Source organism: Haliotis cracherodii, unplaced genomic scaffold (assembly GCF_022045235.1).
Source record: "Haliotis cracherodii isolate W230 unplaced genomic scaffold, xgHalCrac1.p SCAF_15, whole genome shotgun sequence".
Taxonomy (NCBI): domain Eukaryota; kingdom Metazoa; phylum Mollusca; class Gastropoda; order Lepetellida; family Haliotidae; genus Haliotis; species Haliotis cracherodii.
Window position 1 is genome coordinate 34,078,011 of NW_027266270.1, and position 20,102 is coordinate 34,098,112.

The following is a 20,102-nucleotide window of genomic DNA, read 5'->3' on the forward strand; positions in this document are numbered from 1 at the left end:
CCTGCTAAAAAACATTGTACGATTTGTTATAAGCATGTGTACATAAATCACTATCATATCGTGATAATACCAGGTGTTTGCGAATAGGTGGCACATGTCACAAACACAGTTGACCTCCTCCGTGGTCTAGTGGTGGAGCGTCCGCCCGGAGAGCGGAAGCTCCGGGGAAGGGGCTAAAACAAGGACTGGTCGGCTCGGAGTCAGTATACTGTGTCTGAGTGGGGTATTCATGTTAAACTGCGGCATGGTATCTCAGTGTGCTAGCACTATAAATCGGCATCAGTCTGGTCTAGTACAAGCAGCCACACACACACACACACACACACACACACACACACACACACACACACGTGCATGCACGTCGCTGTATAAGTGCAATGATCCTTGACGCGACGTTAATTTCACCTCACCTCACCTTACCTCACCTCACCTCACCTCACCTCACAAACACAGTCATGCAAACGCAACTGTTCACATGAACATACACGTAACCATATGCTACTAGTATAGGATAAAGACCGCCTCAGAGCTTTTGATTGAAAATATAAAACCAAGGGCAAGGACTTTTCCCGAGGTCAAGGTTTTACATTTTTAACAAAAACCGAGGAGGCATGCTTTATCCAACTTATCCAACCGTCTAAATGCAAAAAATACAAGAACAAATAAGAAAACATCGACATACCTTGTAGTGAAAACATACAGTGTATCGCGGTATAAAAAGAATTCGCTCAAAGCGTAGAGAGAAAAACAACGTGCAGCATGGATAAGCTGGAGTCATGGCAAGATAAACTGAACAACTTCTCACCACCTGCCCCGGTAGCTCACAATCTAAACTTAACACGCTACGTGAGTTCGATTCACGACACGAATTTTCATGGTAAAAAACTTTTGAGACAAGTGTAAAAAAAACCCTTTAATTGTAACACCTAGGTATTACATGTATCACTCAGGTCCCGGGGCATCCCACCGGAACGACCCGGGCATTGTTGATATTACCGGCCACGGAAGTTCACCAACATTTAGAAGAACCTTCTGTTACTGTAGTGTGACGTCCTCAGAGGTTTATAAGTCAAAATATAGCATAGGACACATGTTTGGTCACTGATCATGACGTCAGTTTTGGAAACGTCCTCCACACTCGTCTTACATGTCTTGAAAGCTAAAACTCTGATCAATCCAAAACTTGTATGTCGTTTTACATATAAGCAGTGTTGGTGTGATGCTTACTTCTTGATAATTATCCTTGCAAACAGCACGGCCAGTACTCCTAGCCCTGCACCCGTTGCCATCAATGCTCCCCGCAGTGCCCATTTCTCTGTGGAATTGGTTCCCGTCGCCGAGGTATCAACAGTAACTACATAGAAACAAGGCGAAGTTAGCTTTAATGCCAAACATTTTTATAGTGTATTGTGTTTTCAGATTTACGTATCCTCTTGAATATTTAGTATCAGAACTTTTCTTGATCGGAGGACATAGAAAATTCAAGATCAACTACTATATAACAAAAATGTGTGAAAAAAAGCCTTTTTGGAAGAATATAGATATTAATTTGCTACGATTTGTCCTGAAGATTTCACAGCCCTCGAATGTCATTTAACCATTTTTCTCACAATTCTCGCGCGCTTTTACATTTGATGTGATTAATATTTCCAACTCTGGGAAATGTTTTAGTAGCAGATATGAAGGATTGTAATTAAAACAATGACACGCGAAATAATGAAATCCATTTTTGTGAAATCGACGGATACTGTGATGATCAAAAAGAATCATAAACATGGGACATCTGGGATTCAAACCCAGACCACATGATTCTGGCACGACTATGCGACACATCGACTTGCATCACCTTTGACTACTAGGTTAAATGTATCCGGGATTAAACAATCTGTTCGTGAATGTACATTGTAGAACAACAGTAAAGTATTGCTACTATTCATGTTGCAATAGGTTTTCAAACATAAAATATATCAATACAAACTGTACCATTAAGATTAGCACCACACACACATATATATAATGAACGATTACAACTTGTGTTAATTTTGGTCATACTTGGATCGTCTTCGTTTGTCAGGGATATGGTGACCGTTCCGGTGACAGTTCTGATTTCGTCACCGAGATCTGAAGCGCCGATGACGACGATGTAGTAGTCAACTCCCCCTGACGCACTGTCTGCATCCAACGCCGACGACACAACTAGCGTACCCACACCATCGGAAGTAATCATTGTGAACTCAGAAGAGAACTCTCGGTCATCACCTTAAAAATAATTCTTTTATTGTAAACATAATAAACTAACTGTTTCGATACTAACACCTAGTGATAAACCACAGTGGCTAGATTGAGGCCATTGCCAAAACGAATTTCGTCCAAAAAGTCTTGGAAACAGATTTTCATACAATAATATTTGTTACATAACCATGTATGACATAATTAACTGATAGTGTTTTACGCCTCAGCGTCCTTTAAATAACTGAATCTGAATCAGACAAAGCACTGATAATACAATGGCACGCCATCAACCAAGTGACCGAGCCTGGGTATCTGATCCATTTAGTTACCCACGGGTTATGGTCGGGTAACCCAGTGGTTAAAGTGTTCGGTCGTCACGACCCGGGTTCGATTCCCGATATGGGTACAATGTGTTCAGCCCATTTCTGGTGACCCCCGCCGTGATATTGCTTGAATATTGCTAAAAACGAAATCACACACTCATTCTAACCGGTGTCCCCACAAGGATGCGTCACATAAATGTTAATATTTAAAAAGATTCCGGGATAGAATTGGTCTTCAGCAACCCATGCTTGTCGTAAGAGGCGACTAACGGAATCGGGTGGTCAGGCTCGCTGATTTGTTTGATGCATGTCATCGTATCCTAATTGTGTAGATCGATGCGCATGATGTCAATCCCTGGTTTGTATGGTCCAGACTCTATTTTGTACAGACCGCCGTCATATAGCTGGGATATTGCTGAGTGCGGCGTTAAACAACAAACAAACAAACCAGCTGAAAGTATTCTTATTTTATGAACATGACTACCAGACACTATTGCTGGTGAAGAGAGATGTACATGTAAGGTTTGGAGCCACCACAAATCGTATCAGTCTCAAATATTCAGCAGTATTTGATACTCTGAGGCGTGGTTGGTTGCACAGCAAATATATTATAGAATGTCAACGCCAGAGAATAGTCTGCCAAAACAGATTCCATTGAGCGAAAAGGCACAATAGCGTTGAAAATTAAATGAATGAAGTAATGAAAAATCAGTGATGACACGAGGTGTTCGCGTAATTGGCAAGCTTGACTTTATTATTATTGTCCTGCCCTACCGTTATCACGTTATTCACACAATTTGCATATATAGTAAGTGTTTGTTGGCTGCCCGATGCCACACAGCAGCAATCCTGCGACAGCATTTATTAACAAGAAAATTTTGACATTCACAATGTGTGTCTTGTTAGGACAAGTTCCATGAAACGGGACATTGTCCAACGCATACCTGTGGGGGAATCGTCACACGTGAGTAGATATCACCTGTAGTTTTAGTTTGACTGGGACACTCACTTCCAGTGATAGATAGCACCTCGTAATCCAGACGTCCATCATCCCCTTCGTCGGCGTCTGTAGCAGTGTAGTTGCCGATGTCGCTGCCTATTGGCAAGGTCTCCGGCAAGGTAATGGCAGGGAAGACGTCACCGAGCTCAAAAGCCGGACTTTCCCATTCCGGGGTAAATTCATTTTTCGATGTTACCTATTAATGGCAGATTAACAGACAGTTATATTCTACTCACAAGAAGTTAAGGACGAACGATTCTTTCATATTACTCTTGTTAATATGTCTTGCCATGGACCTTAACTTCTTTTGAGTAGTCCAAGTCGTCTAAGGCGCCGCGATTCGCTGTGCAGAGTTGCGTCCCTTGGGCACGCCAGAAACCTGTGATTGTGGGTTGGAATCCCGGTTCGCCTCGTTTAGGTTTCTGGGTTTGTCAGCACCATACCCGTGCCCGTGGGTTTCACCGAAGTGGTAAACGTCTGAGACCTGCATCACTTCGGGCTTCCCAACCACATTAAGCTGAAACGCCGTGATATAACTGGAATAATGTTAAAAGCGGCGTTAAACCCAACTCACTCTCTCTTTTGAGTAGTAAAAGCCTCCGTGTCAGTCTCACATAAAGATAAAGATGATCTAGTGGAATATACATATTGTTTTGATGCGTATTGTCTAGGAATTTGATAAAAGATAAAACTGGTATTCGTTAATAATGCTAGCATAAAACTGCAGACCAAAAACATCCATATGACAACAATCAGCTGGATGTCCATTCAACTCCATTCAAACATATCCAAACAACATCTCAACATTATTCAACAAATTAAAAAACCCATAAAATGTCAATGCAAGAGAATAATCAGTCTGGATTATCCGACGAAATTTACATTTTCTAAGTTATCTCTGCACGTGGTAAATAGAATCAACAAGATAACACAACAAGCATGTTTCCAGTTTCTCAACAGACAGAACAACAACAGAACAGAACTGCATACCGTAACGGTAACCATAGTAACCCCAGTCAACGGCTGTCCCTCCACTGGCTTGTCGATGGCCGTCACAGTGAGTGTGTACTTGAAGTTGACGTCAACCATGTCCTCGTAGTTGATGTTGGACGAGTCAACGTAAAGGGTTGTCCCTGTAATGCTGAACTTCGGGTCAATATCGTCGCCTGCATAGACGGCGAGGTCAAAGTCGGCGTTGACACCTATGTCGGCGTCAGTGACCAAGAAATCCATCAAGGATAGGGCTATGAATGAACAGAATTGAGACATAAATAGTTTCAAGAAAAGACATATACTGTGTGAACAACACGCCAGTTGACCCCTAAGACGGTTGACGCGAGTAGAAAGGTTACTGAGTTAATTTGATTTAATCTTCACTGAGTCTGGAGTGAGTGAGTTGGGTTTAACGCCGCTTTTAACAGTATTCCAGTTATATCACAGTGTGTCAGCCTAATGTGGGAGGAAAGCCCGACGTGATGCAGGTCTCAGACGTTTACCACTTCGGTGAAACCCACGAGCACGGATATGGTGCTGACAAACCCAGAAACATAATCGGGGCGAACCGGGATTCGAACCAACAATCATAGGTTTCTGGCGTGCCCAAGGGACGCAACTCTGCACAGCGAATCGCGGCGCCTTAGACGACTGGGCCACCCGTTCCCCCCATTGAGTCTGGAATACGAAAGGGCACTTATATATTTTTTTCTACAGGCCATGAAATGAGTTCTTAAAGCAATACCTTGAGAATGTAGTATACCATTTGTATACTGTTTTACTCCTCCACCACACCGTAGGAATAATAGGAATACATGTTTGACATATCAATGCAACCATACCGTTAGCACCAGCTTCTTGAGCAGTTGCCATGTATGACGCTGTGCTAAATGTCGGTGGGTTGTCGTTGATGTCAAGGATGTTGAAACTCAGCTCAACGCTTGACACCTGTGCCCCGTTATCTGTGACGGTCAAGATCAGCTGATCCAGGGTGTGAATTCCAGCATCATTGTCCACCCGATCCTTCAACGACAGCGTCCCCGTTGTGTCATTGATGGCAAATATATCCGCATTTGCGCCTTCAACGAAAACATGTGCAATTGAGCGATAACATTATATGAGTGATACCGTCAATGCTAAACTGTATTTTAATAATGCATTGCTAGAACGACTGGAACAGAGAAACTGTTGAACATTTAGTGACATGAAGCTGAAAACACACATCTTTGTTCATTTACTTTTGTTTTTGGTTCACCAGTATTCGTACATAACATCCACTAACGGGGGCGGTCGGGTAGCCTAGTGGTTAAAGCGTTCGCTCGTCACGCAGAAGACCCGGGTTCGATTCCCGACATGGGTACAATGTGTGAAGCCCATTTCTGGTGTCCCCCGCCGTGATATTGCTGGAATATTGCTAAAAGCGGCGTAAAACCATACTCACTCACTCATCCACTAACGCATACTTCAGAAAGAGGTAGGTGTACGTTTCCATGCCCTCGTGACGTATCATCTACAGATCAGATACGCATTGTACATCTTTCTGCACTTGCGCTGTACCCGCGACTGATTCTATCCATGTACATGCATCTTAAGGCAACGTTAGTTGAAAACCCGATGGGTACATGCTATCCAATGACAAAGGCAAAACCATTTTTATGAAGATCACCCTAGACTCGTGATAAATAATCTTTACGTCAAATGCATCTTTCTAAACTAAAGCTGTCCCCTGCGGTATTTGAATAAACGAGTGAGTGATTTTTTTTGTAAAAGCTTGAGAAACAATATTTATTTTAACAGATTTGTGAGTGAGTGAGTTGGGTTAAACGCCGCTTTTAACAGTATTCCAGTTATATCACGGCCTGTCAGCTTAATGTGGAGGAAAGTCCGAAGTGATGCAGGTCTCAGACGTTTACCTCGTTGGTGCAAGCAACAAGCATGGGTATGCGACAAACGTAGAAACATAATCTGGGCGAACCGGTATTCGAACCCACAATCATTGGTTTCTAGCTTGTCCAAGGGACGCAACTCAGCCAAGTCACTTGCGGCGCCTTAGACGACTCGGCCGACCGTTATATGAATAACTAAATATTTGTTTTCATGTATATCTAAGCATTCAACAGTCATTAGAAACAGAAGGGAAACACATGCGTTTGATAATCCTGACAATATTTTGACTAAAACTAAAACTAACCAGAGAGTTCATATAGGAACACATCTCCAACGTCGAGGTCAGTTACAGTAAAGACGTTGCCGATGACGGTACCGGACACCTGCTCCTCCGCAATGGAGTAATCCGCTACAATAATTGTAGGAGGTTCATCGATGACGTCCATGACGCTGACGATGAAGGAGACGAAGACTGTGTGCTTGCCATCCGAGGCGCTGATGGTCATAAAGCAGAGATTGTTTGTTAAAGCTACATGCATGGAGGCACGAATAGAAGGGGTGAGATGACGTGAAGTGAGGAGAGGTGCAGTTTAACGTCGCGTTTAACGAGGTGCAGTTTAACGACTACTTCATTTATATAGGGACGTGCGTGCACTGCACTGGGTCTTGACATAACCATTTACGAGATATTGACAAACCTGCCTAATCAAACTGAAAGCTTACTCATCGAGTTGGAAAGCACGACATGGTCCAAAGGAGAAGTCCCAAAAGCATGGAAACATGCTGCAGTTGTCTCGCTTCGAAAGCAAGGGAAAGACGAAGCCCTACCAAAGTCACTTCAAACATGTGCAAAGCTATTGGAGCCATGGTTACTAAAAGGCTCATGTATTACATTAAAACTGGCAACCACTTCAAAACTGATCAAAGCGGCTCCAGGAAGAGACACTCACAGCTACCTGCAAGACAGTTCACTATAAGTTAAAATAGGGAACAATCAATCTGATCTCATGTCACTGGACAACGGCATATATATTTCACAAATCCGAACAAAACTCCAATCTGCCCTTGCCGGAGTTCATCAAAGGTACAATGATTGGGACTTTACCCTTTCAAGTAAGAAAAACTGTGGGAGTTCTGTTCGAACGGAGGGGGAAAGATGCTATGATACCCCGTCTCACCAAAAAGGCAAACCAATCAAATATGAAAATCCGCCAAAAAATTATAGTCGTGATCCTAGGTCAACACCTGACTTGGAGCAAACATGTATAATATGTTGAAAACAGATGCCAAAAAGACCTGAACGTATTGCGGGCGATTCTTGGGGTATCTTGGGGCACCTTTGGGGACTCTCTGCTGCATCTCTACAAAACACTAATCAGATCAACAACAGACTATGGTTGTGCGGCCTTTCAGACTATGGTTGTGCGGCCTTTCACTCAGAATCAAATACTGTTTGAGCCGCCTCGATAAAATACAATACAAAGCCCTAATGCTAGCCAAAGATTCAGCAACATGTCCTTCACTGGAAGAACTACAAGTAGAAACAGGAGAACTCCCATTTAAACTAAGAAGAGTGCAGGCAATAATATCGTTGAAGACGAATATCAAACCCTTTGATATGGATATGGAAAAGGATACAGCAAGACAAAAAACACCCGAGATGAAGCTCTAACTCGGAAAAATCCCCCACTTATATCATTTGGGATATTCGTGAACTCATCCGAAGTCACAATTGTGATGACTTTCAGCCACAAGAAAGCCAATCCAAAAGGGTTACACCCTCCTGGACTTTTAAAACTCCCAAAATTGACACTGCTTTAACTTCTGAAGTCACTAAAAACGGAAAATCCAACCCGACTACGATCAGTACCAATCACTAATATTCAAACTAACTGCGAAAAGCTGGGCCCATATATACACCGACAGATCCAAAAATCCAATCAACACTGCCGGTTACGGGATCCATACCCATAGCTCCAAACTCCAAGCACATTCGGTCCGCCTAACGGTCAGTCAGTATTCACTGCTGAATTGGAAGCAATTCATCATGCACTCAAACTCATACCGGAACTACCGGAAGCAAAGGCGGTCATTCTATCAGACTCGCTAAGTGCACTACAAACGATTAGCGGCATTAATTCAAAATCCAAACCAAACACAGTCAATAATATTCGATACAAATATGCTACGCTATCGGACCAAAGGCAACATGAGGAGCTGTGTTTGATCCCGTCACACAGACATTCATGGAAATGAAAAAGCAGATACAGTGGCGAAGCTATCTCTAGACAAAGCTGAGATACAGTCGATTCCCTTCAGCAAACTAGAGATAAAAAGCAAGTCAAAGCCTCCATAGCTCACAAATGGCAAGCCAAATGGGGCGCAAGTATGATCGGCATATGGCTATACAAAATTCAACCCGTGATCCACAAAAAGCCATGCTCATACTCAAATGATCATGAAAGGAAAGTTGAAGAAGCCATCTCATGCCTTAGACTCGGTCACAAAAAGCACTATGACAAGGTACGTCCATCTTGCAATCAACCTGAAACCATTGCTCACTTGTTACTGGGATGTCAAGACCATGCCCCAACCCGTCTCGGTTAAAATGAGAATTGCAGTTAGATCTTCTTTCTGTCGTAGATCTCCTGAAGCCATGAACTAACTAAATTTCTGAGAGATGGTAAGCTAATCGATACAAAACAGCAGCCAAAGAAATTCTATCAATTTCTAAAACATTAATCAAAATAAGAGAAAAGAAATCTTATCAATACAAAAACAGAAATTGTATCAATACTAAAACTCGGTCGGAGGAAGGGTAGTCTGCCTCATAGTTTATATTTCACCATTGCTCAGCTTGGTGTCAGTCATTAGAAGTGTATACAATTTAATAATGTTAAACGACAAAGCTGGAGAGGTATGTCGTGAATCATTAACCATCTCTGAATGTTTCTCCACATATTGATATAAATACACGTCTTTACATTAGAAAACGGCTAAAATGCATTGTAGTTTGGCCTAATCACTGTATCTTTCAAAACTATATGTTAGTATACCTGACAATAACAGAATGATATCTGCTGGTTTCAAAATCCAGTTTTTTCAGCAACTTTATTTCATCTCCATCACATACGAAAACGTCGCTGCTGTCAGCGTCAACGTTGTATATCACTTCGTCCCCGTCAGGATCGGTCGCCTCAAACGTGAAGATGGCGGAACCAACAGTGACGTTCTCAAATACGTCCGTCTGGTACATTGTCTCGGCAAACACTGGCGGAAGATCGTTGGCGTTGTTGACGAAGACCTTGATGGAAGCAGTGGCTTCACGTGGCGTACTGCCGCCGTCGACAGCGCGGAGGGCAATGTCGTAAAAGCTAATACCACCCTCGGCGTCCAACTCTGACTTCACAAGAAGGTTCCCTGTTCGTGCACCGATAACGAACGTTCCTGCTGCGTCGGTACCGTCGTCTGTGCAAGAAAAATTAATTTAATATAATATTGCATTAAACTAATAGATCACAGAGAGAACAGTCGATTCCTTGTTATGACCATGAGGACGGAGCGAAACGTATTTACTTGTCAATAATTCTTGCCCAACACGGATAATTCCAACTATTTCAACCTAAGCAACATGTCAGTCATTTGCACATAAATATTTCAATGGGGTTAAATGCACCCAAAACACCCTTAATCAACAATTCCTTTATCGTTGTATACTAGTATATATTGTGTACAACAATCAAGCAATTAAGCACTGGAGCAAGTTCTTCCTCCACATCGGAGAACATACCTAATTTAATTGATGTAATTTCATAGGTGATCTTTCCGTCATCGGCCTGGTCGTCATCTGTCGCCGTAACTGTCGTTATTGCCGTCCCGGGTGCAGCGTCTTCGTCCACTGTGACATCATTTAGGTAACCATTGACGTCAGGTACCGGGTCACTCCATACCGGGTCGAATTCGTTCACTGGTAGGACCGTCACCTTTACTATCGCTGTCCCCGTGTTGGCCTCCCCCTGGTCTGGTGTGTCCACTGCTGTGATTATCAGGGTGTACATGTAACCTTCATCCTTCAGCGACTCGTAGTTAAGTGGGTTCGAATTTGTTAGAAGTTCCAAACCTGACATTTTGAATTTAGGACTGGAGGCATCGTCACCGCTCCCAATGCTGACACTGAACAAAGCATTGTTGCCGTCGTCGGCGTCGAGACAGGTGAGGGTGACCAGGCCAAGATCTGGAAAAGGGCAAAAGGTATGTGTAGGCTTCACATATAACACTTTGAGGCAAACATTCGTGGTCTATGTCGTCTGTAGGTTATTCCAAAACCCATTCCATGGCGCTGTTCCTCAACTAGGTGATGCCATTGGGAATATATTCCCTATTTCTATGCCTATGTTTGGGTATTTAAGTGGTATTGTATAATTTCACCTGTGCAAAGTAGAAGACACTTCAGATATTTCATATTTATATCATAAACAATTTATTAGTACTTCAGGTAATCAATCCTCTAGCGACAGATGTGCATATGTTTTAGTTTGTTTGTGTGTGGTTTAACGCCGCACTCAGCAATATGCCAGCAAAATGGCAGCAGTCTGTAAATAATCGAGTCTGAACAAGACAATCCAGTGGTTGACATCATGAGCATCGATCTACGCAATTGGGATACGATGACATGCATGAACCAAGTCAGCGAGCCGGACCACCTGATCCCGTTAGTCGCCTCTTATGACAAGCATTGGTTGCTGAAGACCAATTCTAACCCGGATCTTCACGGGACGTGCATATGTTCTAAGGTGTTATGCATATACGTGCACACATCAGGACATGGTTCCTAAACTAGCTACACGACATTGTACAAACCTTCAATGGAGTTTTCCGTCACTTCAGCGCTGAATACAGCAGGGGAACAGGTGGGTGGGGAATCATTGACGTCCTCGACTGTGATGGTGAAATCGTCGGTGGCCTGGAGTCCAGCCTGGTCAGTGACGGTCAGTGTGAGGGACAGCTGAACAGTCCCTGCCTCCCTGTCAATGTCCTGTGCCACGGACAACTCGCCAGTAACAGAATCTATAGCCAGGTAGCCACTATCAGCTCCTGTAGATAGAAATACTATCTTGACGCCATACTCAGTTAAAACGTACACGAGGCCACTTGATGTCATGATGGCATCTGCAATGTTTCTGACATGTCTGCCACACCAATAACCTAGGATCCTATTATCAACTTTAACCAGATGTGAATTGTAATGGCATTCGTCATCATTCGCCCCTTTCCGTAACCTGCATCGTCCCCTTATCGATGAATGTTATGTGCGAAAATACGACAAACCAATCAGAATGCGCGTATGATTTCAAGTTCTTCATCAAAGAATCCCTCAGAAATAATTTTTGATTTTATATATGTCCTGCATCTAGAAATATACCTAAGACACAGCTAAGTGTGTTCAATCACAGTGTATAATTCCGCACGTCCCGATGTGCTTTAAATTGCATCTGAAATATATATAATATACGGGGAAATATGTGTGAACCATTACGCAACGAGTTGACAATTGTTTAAGGTATCCCCGTTTTCGCTAAGACGGAACCCGGTCGCAAAAAATGGCCAGGAGAGGGGCACGAGTCGCTATTCGGCTTGTCCCGGAATAACACGAGTTGGTCACGAATGTTGTAAAGGCTATGCACTGGGGACAAAGGCCTTTGAGTACCATTGAATGTTCTGGACACAATGATGGTCTCGCGCCAATCACAGTCACCATTGACAGTGATGCACCAGCGGTTCAGTGTCGGCAGTGGCGATACCATGTTAGCATAGTTAGCGTGTGGTGAAAGTGGACACGTATATGCTGTTATATTTCGTCAAACGTCTGAAGCAAATGCAAATGGGTTTATGTACGTTTATATGTATTTATCTTAAAGAGTTTTATGATACTCGACATAATTTCTTATGATATTAACTCGGGTTAAAAATGCTTATTCTAGACATCCTTAAAACATGTGGCTGCCCAAACCTAAAAACAGATTTCTAGTTTCAATCATAATCCACATGACAATCCCTGCTCTTTCAAAGTGTGTGATACGTGTGAGTAAATTTGATTAAATGTTATTTTCTATTTCCTCATGTCAGATAGAAAACCCACTCAAAACATTGTACTCAATTAATAGCGTCGCTGACACCAAAGAATTTACGTTTATTTTTTCAAGGTAAACTGCGCTTGGTTTCAAATTAAGAAAAGAAGTATCTAATCCACAATGAACCTACCTAAAACTTTTTAAAAAGATTGATTTGAATAGTTTAATGAAATAGGCAAACATGTTCATTTCACCTGATAAGCTATAATTGAAAACATCGTGTCCGTCCGCATCTGTAACATGGTAACCTCCGTTTACACCAGTGCCAATAGTTTGGCCCTCAGCCATGGATGCTGTGGTCACCATGGTGATAACTGGTGTTTCATCAATGACGTCAACAATGTTGATTAAAAGTGAGACCTCGGCTTCAAATGTGCCGTCGTTTGCCCTGAAACGAAATATAAGTTATAATATGTTAATGATCACGTCAGAGGCATTGACTGTAACTATTTTTCTCATACTGAAAAGGAAAGGATGTTAAAAAAACCACTTACTTTATCTAAAGGCTTCATTGTTAGTGACGAGATAACGGTTCATCTGTTTGTGCGTATATTTATTATTTCGAGAGGGATATTTTGTGTAACTATTAACAGCAAAGAAGTTGCCATCTGTAAAACTCGGTTCCCGGAAATAATGTGAATCAAAAGTGATAAATTCGTATTTTAGCCAACATAGTTCCTGATCTAAAACTAATACCAGAAATATTATAGAAACAATGTTGGGGACTTATACACCACACACAACACAAATAACTTGTACCCAAGTCCAGCTAAACAAAACTTAGAAAGTTTACTTGATCACGAGAACATGGTGACTGACATCCTCGAAATCTACAGCAGCCTTGACCTTGACGTCATTCCCGTCACAGAGAAATAGATCATCCCGTCCGCTGATGATGGACAGCGTCACAGCATCCCCATCATAATCCTCAGAATTTAGCGTAATGACAACTGTGTCCACAGCACTGTCTTCGCTGAGGTCTGCCTGGTACTCTGTCTGACCAAACACAGGGGCGTTGTCGTTGACGTTGTCCGGAGTGACAGTGATGGTTCCTTCTACAGAGCGTGCCGTGGCTCCGTTGTCCGATGCCTTCACGACAATGGTGTAACTCGCCTCGCCGTTTGTTCCTGAGTCAGCGTCCAGGTCGCTTGCTACTATCAAGTCTCCTGCTGATGCATCAATGGAAAATGTACCCGGAGCTCTCGTCCCAGAAGCTGAAATAATAGTAATAGTAATAATAATAATAATAATAATAATAATAATAATAATAATAATAATGATGATGATGGTTCTGTATTACTGGACGATACAGAAATGAGTGTCAACCAAGCGAAGTGCCATATCAAGTCGGTCCAGAGAGGCTATCTGAACGACCACTGCATCGAATGTATATGCAGTGTGTTTAGCATAACATTTAACTTTGTTCAATGTGAGACAATAACATCTCATAGCGCAGACGCTTTGTTAGCACTGTTCAAACAGTCCTTCCTGGATAAGTTGTTATGTGGCAATATATATATATAATATATATATTATAAACCTATTTCAGATGATTGTTGGCGGCAACAACACTCTAGATCTAGAATGTCGTTACCTGTTTAGTGGCATGCTCAGGGCAGTCTGTAACATAGAGTGACTTCCCTTAGTAATTCATAGTCCAAACTCCATCCCAGCGCTTGACATCTTAAATACCCACCTGGTGTAACGAGGCTCCGCCGTAAGGAGCGCGTTTATTTGTTTGTTTACTGGTATCACTTCTTGGTTGACTACACGGTTTAATATGTGTTAATATAAGGTTGGCTGCTCCTATATGAGAGCGAGACGAGGGCGACTCATGTGTTTCGTCTAAAACCTGGATTGCAACATATGCTTGCCCTACTGCGGACGGGATACATATCGGAAAACATTGATATATTGTCTGCTTCCTGCGGGAACACCGTTCCTGGAATCAAGAACAGTTGTGTGCCTCATTCAGTAGCTACACCCAACTATGAGTGTATAACCTTTGGTGTTTACATTTCACAACTTTTGAGATACAATCGAACATGATCTTTCTTTCAAGATTTCAAAGAGAGTCATACGATTCCTGCTTATAAGTTATTTGATCAAGGTTACAACATTCAAAGCCTCAGTAAAGCTTTCAAAAAGTGGAGGACATTTCTAAATTTGACGCATCAGAGACAAAATGATGTCATATGCAATTCTCTATTTTGACTTGTACCATTTATTCTCGTTTTTTTTTTTTCAGGGGAACAATTGACTTGGCTTTGCGTGTGTTTTTGACGGGTGCCACCGGTGGGACAGCTTACGCTCACCTTATCGCGAACTGGTATCATTACTATTTGATAGTGATTCGTAAACACGATATAGTCGGCATCGTACAATCTACTATGCTTTTTGCAGAGATTTATATTGGATATGGAAAGTGTTTTATCGTTATATATATATAATAATCATCTATTGCTGCTCCTGCATATCTGACCCAATGTATTGATTTCAGGATTGTAAATAAAACTGATCCCGTGTGTTTGGATATACTTTCAACATAGTTATTTATTTATCTTCTGTGGTTATTTACTGATTTACAATTTGGTTTTGTACGTACTCATTTTAGGGTTAGCCTTCACATTTCAACTTTGGAATCGACACGTAACATAGTATTTGAATAAGTGCTTTCAAATACATGTAAGGTTCGGTCGGTGTGACGCGGCCATCAGCAGATTCATGGTCTAACGTTGATTCAGTACCCTGGCGGACCAGCAAGAACGCAGCAAACTTTCATCTTCTGATATAAAATATATAGTTCATGTGAGATGTTGAATAATGGAAAGTCAGAGGTGATTGGAGAACGATGTATATCAAGAACACGGAATTCTTACCCCCTGTGATTGAAACGATACTGAAGGTCACTCTTCCATCCTCTCCAAGGTCGTCATCGGTTGCAGCAAACGTTGTAATCACATGCCCTAGAGACGCGTCTTCGCCAACGCTCTCTCCAGTAAATGTTCCACTTCCATCTGAAGCAGGTCCTGTCCACACAGGGTCGAACTCGTTCTCTGGTTTGACCGTCACCTTCACTATGGCTGTCCCCGTGTTGGCCTCCCCCTGGTCTGGTGTGTCCACTGCTGTGATGACCAGGGTGTACATGTAGCCTGACGCTTCTAAAGTCGCAGCTTCGTAGTCCAAGATGTTGGCGGCAGTTAGAAGCTGAGTTCCTGATACTGTGAATTTGGCATCGGTGTCGTCCCCGCTACTTAGTGCAAGGCTGAAGACGGCATTGTTGCCACTGTCATCGTCCTTACAATTAAAGTCAAGCACAACGGTACCTGTAAGATATTAACGTTATTCAGTTCATTAACAGACATTGCCTTATTACATAAGCTAGTCCAGTACATGCAAGATGGCCTTTTTTGTTCACCTTTTCCAAAGTAGAATGCAAATTACTACGTGCGTTTGCTTATTAAAATTTCAGCGACCTGATTCAACCGAGGTTAATCCAGGGTGGACTAGACTCAAACAGTGTTACAATCAAGGATAACATAGGACAGTACCCGAAATATAGCGCATCAAATGCAACATTACGTGTGGCTATAATACAAAGGGCAGCCAGGAGAGGTTGTATACATGTGTATGGATGTAACATACAACAATGGGAGGTTGACATGTGTCCAATAGCTAGGCAAAGCTGCCATTGTCCCTTTACCATTTAATGCATGTAAAACGACAAGAAACTTCACCATAACGCGTCCAAATGAGTTATCAAGGTTGTATTATTGTTTCTAAAGTAAATATATATATACATGTACATACAGTAAACTACGGTTATAACGAACTCAAAAGTTATGAGATGCGTATCAGAAATAAATACATATTATCAATATCTGGTTAATTATATTAATTTAAATGTTATTATTCATGATTGTATCAATAAATGAAACTAATTGGCTTTAATGATTACGTCAATCGAAGACTGCTAACAAGTACCGCCCTAAAGTGGTTCAAGTGTGACGTAAATCATTGAACAGGTGCTAACATTGGTCAGACCTTGGTCATCCCTGGTTCATCGAGGTGAGGTGAGGTGAGGTGAGGTGAGGTGAGGTGAAATTGGGTTTAACGTCGCGTCCAACATTATTGCGCTCATATAGCGACGTCCTTGTTTTAGCCCTTTAATGCTGAGCGCCAGACAGGGTAACAACAAATGCTATCTTTAAACGTCTTTTGGTATGACGCGGCCGGGGATCGAACCACGGACGTTCCGCTCTCCAGGCGGACGCTCTACCACTAGACCATGGAGGCGGTTCATGGTCGTCCACAGTTTGGAAATTGAACGCAAACATTGAATGAATGTCATGTTTTGCTTATATTTGTACGTCATAAATCAGAAAGTGAGTGATTATTGCTTAATGCCGCATCATCAATCTTGCAGCTATTTGCGGCGAACAAAGCAGAAATGCTGCGTTTATACTAGTATCATGATAGTGTGTACGTCATCCAGTCTGTGTTAACTGGGCAAGTATGTGCTTGATAGCAAGAACATGATGACAAGGTCTACGCTGTCCTGGACAACAGTTATCCAAGCTGTCATAATATGTGCTTCATGTCGACAGCGCGGTGTAGAGGCATTTTACCAGCTCAATGGACTATAGACCACATGGCCTTACACTCCGCTAATGACATTTCTAAATGAAGTATCTATCCTTGAGAGTTCACAGGCTACACAGAAATATTTTATGTGAAATATTTGTGTGTGACGAAAAATCTTTCTTTTGACGACCGTCCAACTCTCGGGATGGTAATATAAAGTGCGGACACAACTGAGACGTAGCAAGCAAGTGACGTCACACATCAAACATGACATCATGATATTCGTACAGTCCGACCAGTCAACTTGTATGTGTTTCAGAAGACGGCAACTGGCTAATCAGATGACCAGAAGTTTTAACGAGTAATAAAAATCAAACATACGTACATGTATGTATTGGTGTTCACATGACTGTGTTTACTTGTACCATGTCTTTCCGTGTTTTTGTCTTGGGTGAACAAGTGACTTGCCTGTGCATGTGTTTGTGAGGGGTGCCCTCACCTTTTAGCGAAAACCTGGTATCATCATTGGTTGAAGGTGATTCAGAAACAGATGCTCATAATAGAGTCGGATTCGTACAATGGACCATTGAATATGGAAAAGGTTTTATTTGTATTTTGAGTGTAAAAATGTGTGACATGGAGTTATATACATGTACTAAGGATTCAACGCAAGGGACAACGCTGAATCCATGTATGTCTCAACGATGTAAGCATTCTTACGCTATATCAATAATATATTAAAAAAGTGAATACCTATAATGTACGTTTCCATGCCTTAATACACGACCGTGGAGATATACACATTTATATATCAATGTGCACTGAAATTACATTCTTAGCTCCCAGGGGAGTATACAACCTAAGCTACCTGACTTGCCAGATGATTTGCATTCATGTAATCATCTTATCCCACGGGTACCATTGGCTCCGACATTGAAGCTAGGCACACACATCAGATACGATGTACAAAACACACACTCACACACACAGGGATGCAGGTTGAATTGCCACTTACCGGCAGCAGCATTTTCTGTTACCTCGGCTGTCATGACATCTGGGGCAAAATTGGGCGTGACGTCATTTATGTCCTTGATTGTGATAGTGAAAGCCTCATTGGCCTGGAGTCCAGCCTGGTCAGTGACAGTCAGTAACAGACCGGTCAACTCGGTGCGGCCACTGGTCCCGTCTCTGTTCACGTTCTCCGCCACTGATAGGTCGCCTGTAGCTGAGTCAATGCTGAGATAGTGACTGTCTGCACCTAGAAGAGTATTTATAGAAAGAAATGAATCTTGGCCTGTTGTCATGTCAGGTCCAACAAACCCCGCTGGCCACAGGTGAGGTGAGGTGAAATGGGGTTAAACGTCGCGACCAAGATTATTGCACTTATATAGCGACGTGCATGTACGTATGTGTGTTTGTGTGGCTGCTTGTACTAGTCCGGACTGATGCCGATTAAAAGTGCTAGCTCACTGAGATACCATGCAGCAGTTTAACATAAATACCCCACTCAGACACAGTATACTGACTCCGAGCCGACCAGTCCTTGTTTTAGCCCCTTATTGCCGAGCGCCAGACAGGATAACAACAAGTACCATCTTTTATCGTCTTTTGGTATGACGCGGCCGGGGATCGAACCCCGGGCCTTCCGCTCTCCGGGTGGACGCTCTACCACTAGACCACCGAGGCGGTCCGCTGGCCACAGAATGACATAATAACCCTTGTTACCGCCAATCCCTGCCGAGGGGAATAATTCGTTCCCAGTAACCAATGCATGTATAAAGAGTTAACAAAAGGGAGACCGTCTCCGTGATGTGGTGGTAGAGCGTCCACCCGGAAAGCGGAAGGTCCGGGCTTCGATCCATGGCCGCGTCATATGAAAAGAACGTTAACAGATGTTACTTCTTGTTACTTTGCTTGGCGCTCGTCATTAAGTGGCAAAGACAAGGACTCATGGTAAACTGCGGCATGGTATCTCAGTGGGCTAGCACTATAAAATGGGCATTAGTCGGGACTAGTTCAAGCACACACACACACACACACACACACGCGCGCGCGCACGCCCGCACGCACGCACGCACACACACTTGCATACACGTCGCCCGCTATATGAGTGCAACAATCCAGCAACAAACGCGACGTTTAACCCCATTTCACCTCACCTAACAAAAGAGAATCGGGTTGTCAGGCTCAATGACTTGGCAGGGGCGCGGATGGTCCAGTCTTCCAAGAGGTCGCAGTTCGCTCTGTAACCTGCGTCCAATGGGCGTGGGTTCGAATCGCCCCGATTGTGTTTCTGTGTTTGTCAGCACCATACCCGTGCTCGTGGGTTTCACCAAAGTCGTAACATTAAACAAACATTACTATAATTATGTAAACAACAATCGTACATCATATTGCTAACTACAAAAGGGTTTAATTACCAGTGAGGGAATATGTCAATGTATCTCCAGCATCAGCTTCAGTGACGACATATCCTCCAAGGACTCCAGTTCCAACGGCTTCTTCTTCTGACATGGAGCTTGTTGACGTCAGCGTGATGACTGGGGCTTCGTCAATGGCGTCCAGCACAGTAACTTGTAGAGTGACGCTCGTGTCATGTTTCCCATCAGTAGCGCTGGAATCGAGGGGTGAGTGGCCTTATTTGGTTATATCGCAACGTAGCCTGGCTCCAGGAAACCGATTCATCTGTCACCCATGTACAAGAATGGTGATTAACCCATCTCAATATTCAGCAAAGAAAACGCAATATGCAATCTGTAGACCCCGTTTGGAATTTTCGAACAGAAATATTTTTTCGAGCAGTGACCTTTTTTTGTCGCAATACATTTGCTATCATTTGGATACTGATAAACACAGATGATGAGGCTGCTTTGTGACCTCAATGATTATGGGTGAGTGATACAGGACATTAAAAAGTGTAGTACTCGGAACTTGTAGCTGTGTAGTGCCCCT

At 42.7% G+C, this 20,102-nt stretch overlaps 1 protein-coding gene across 1 annotated transcript; it reads right to left on the reverse strand.

Moving 5' to 3' along the window:
* Positions 1–1,223: 1,223 nt before the first annotated feature.
* LOC139461658 (cadherin-23-like) lies at positions 1,224–19,664 on the reverse strand. Its single transcript, XM_071243117.1, has 14 exons — positions 19,571–19,664; positions 18,166–18,408; positions 15,446–15,892; positions 13,360–13,780; positions 12,815–12,954; positions 11,296–11,529; positions 10,226–10,669; positions 9,492–9,903; positions 6,740–6,930; positions 5,391–5,627; positions 4,546–4,799; positions 3,565–3,751; positions 2,053–2,259; positions 1,224–1,354 (listed from the first exon to the last, which is right to left on the reverse strand). Exons 1-14 carry the CDS (start codon positions 19,662–19,664, stop codon positions 1,224–1,226), a joined length of 3,642 nt encoding a protein of 1,213 aa, XP_071099218.1.
* Positions 19,665–20,102: the final 438 nt, after the last annotated feature.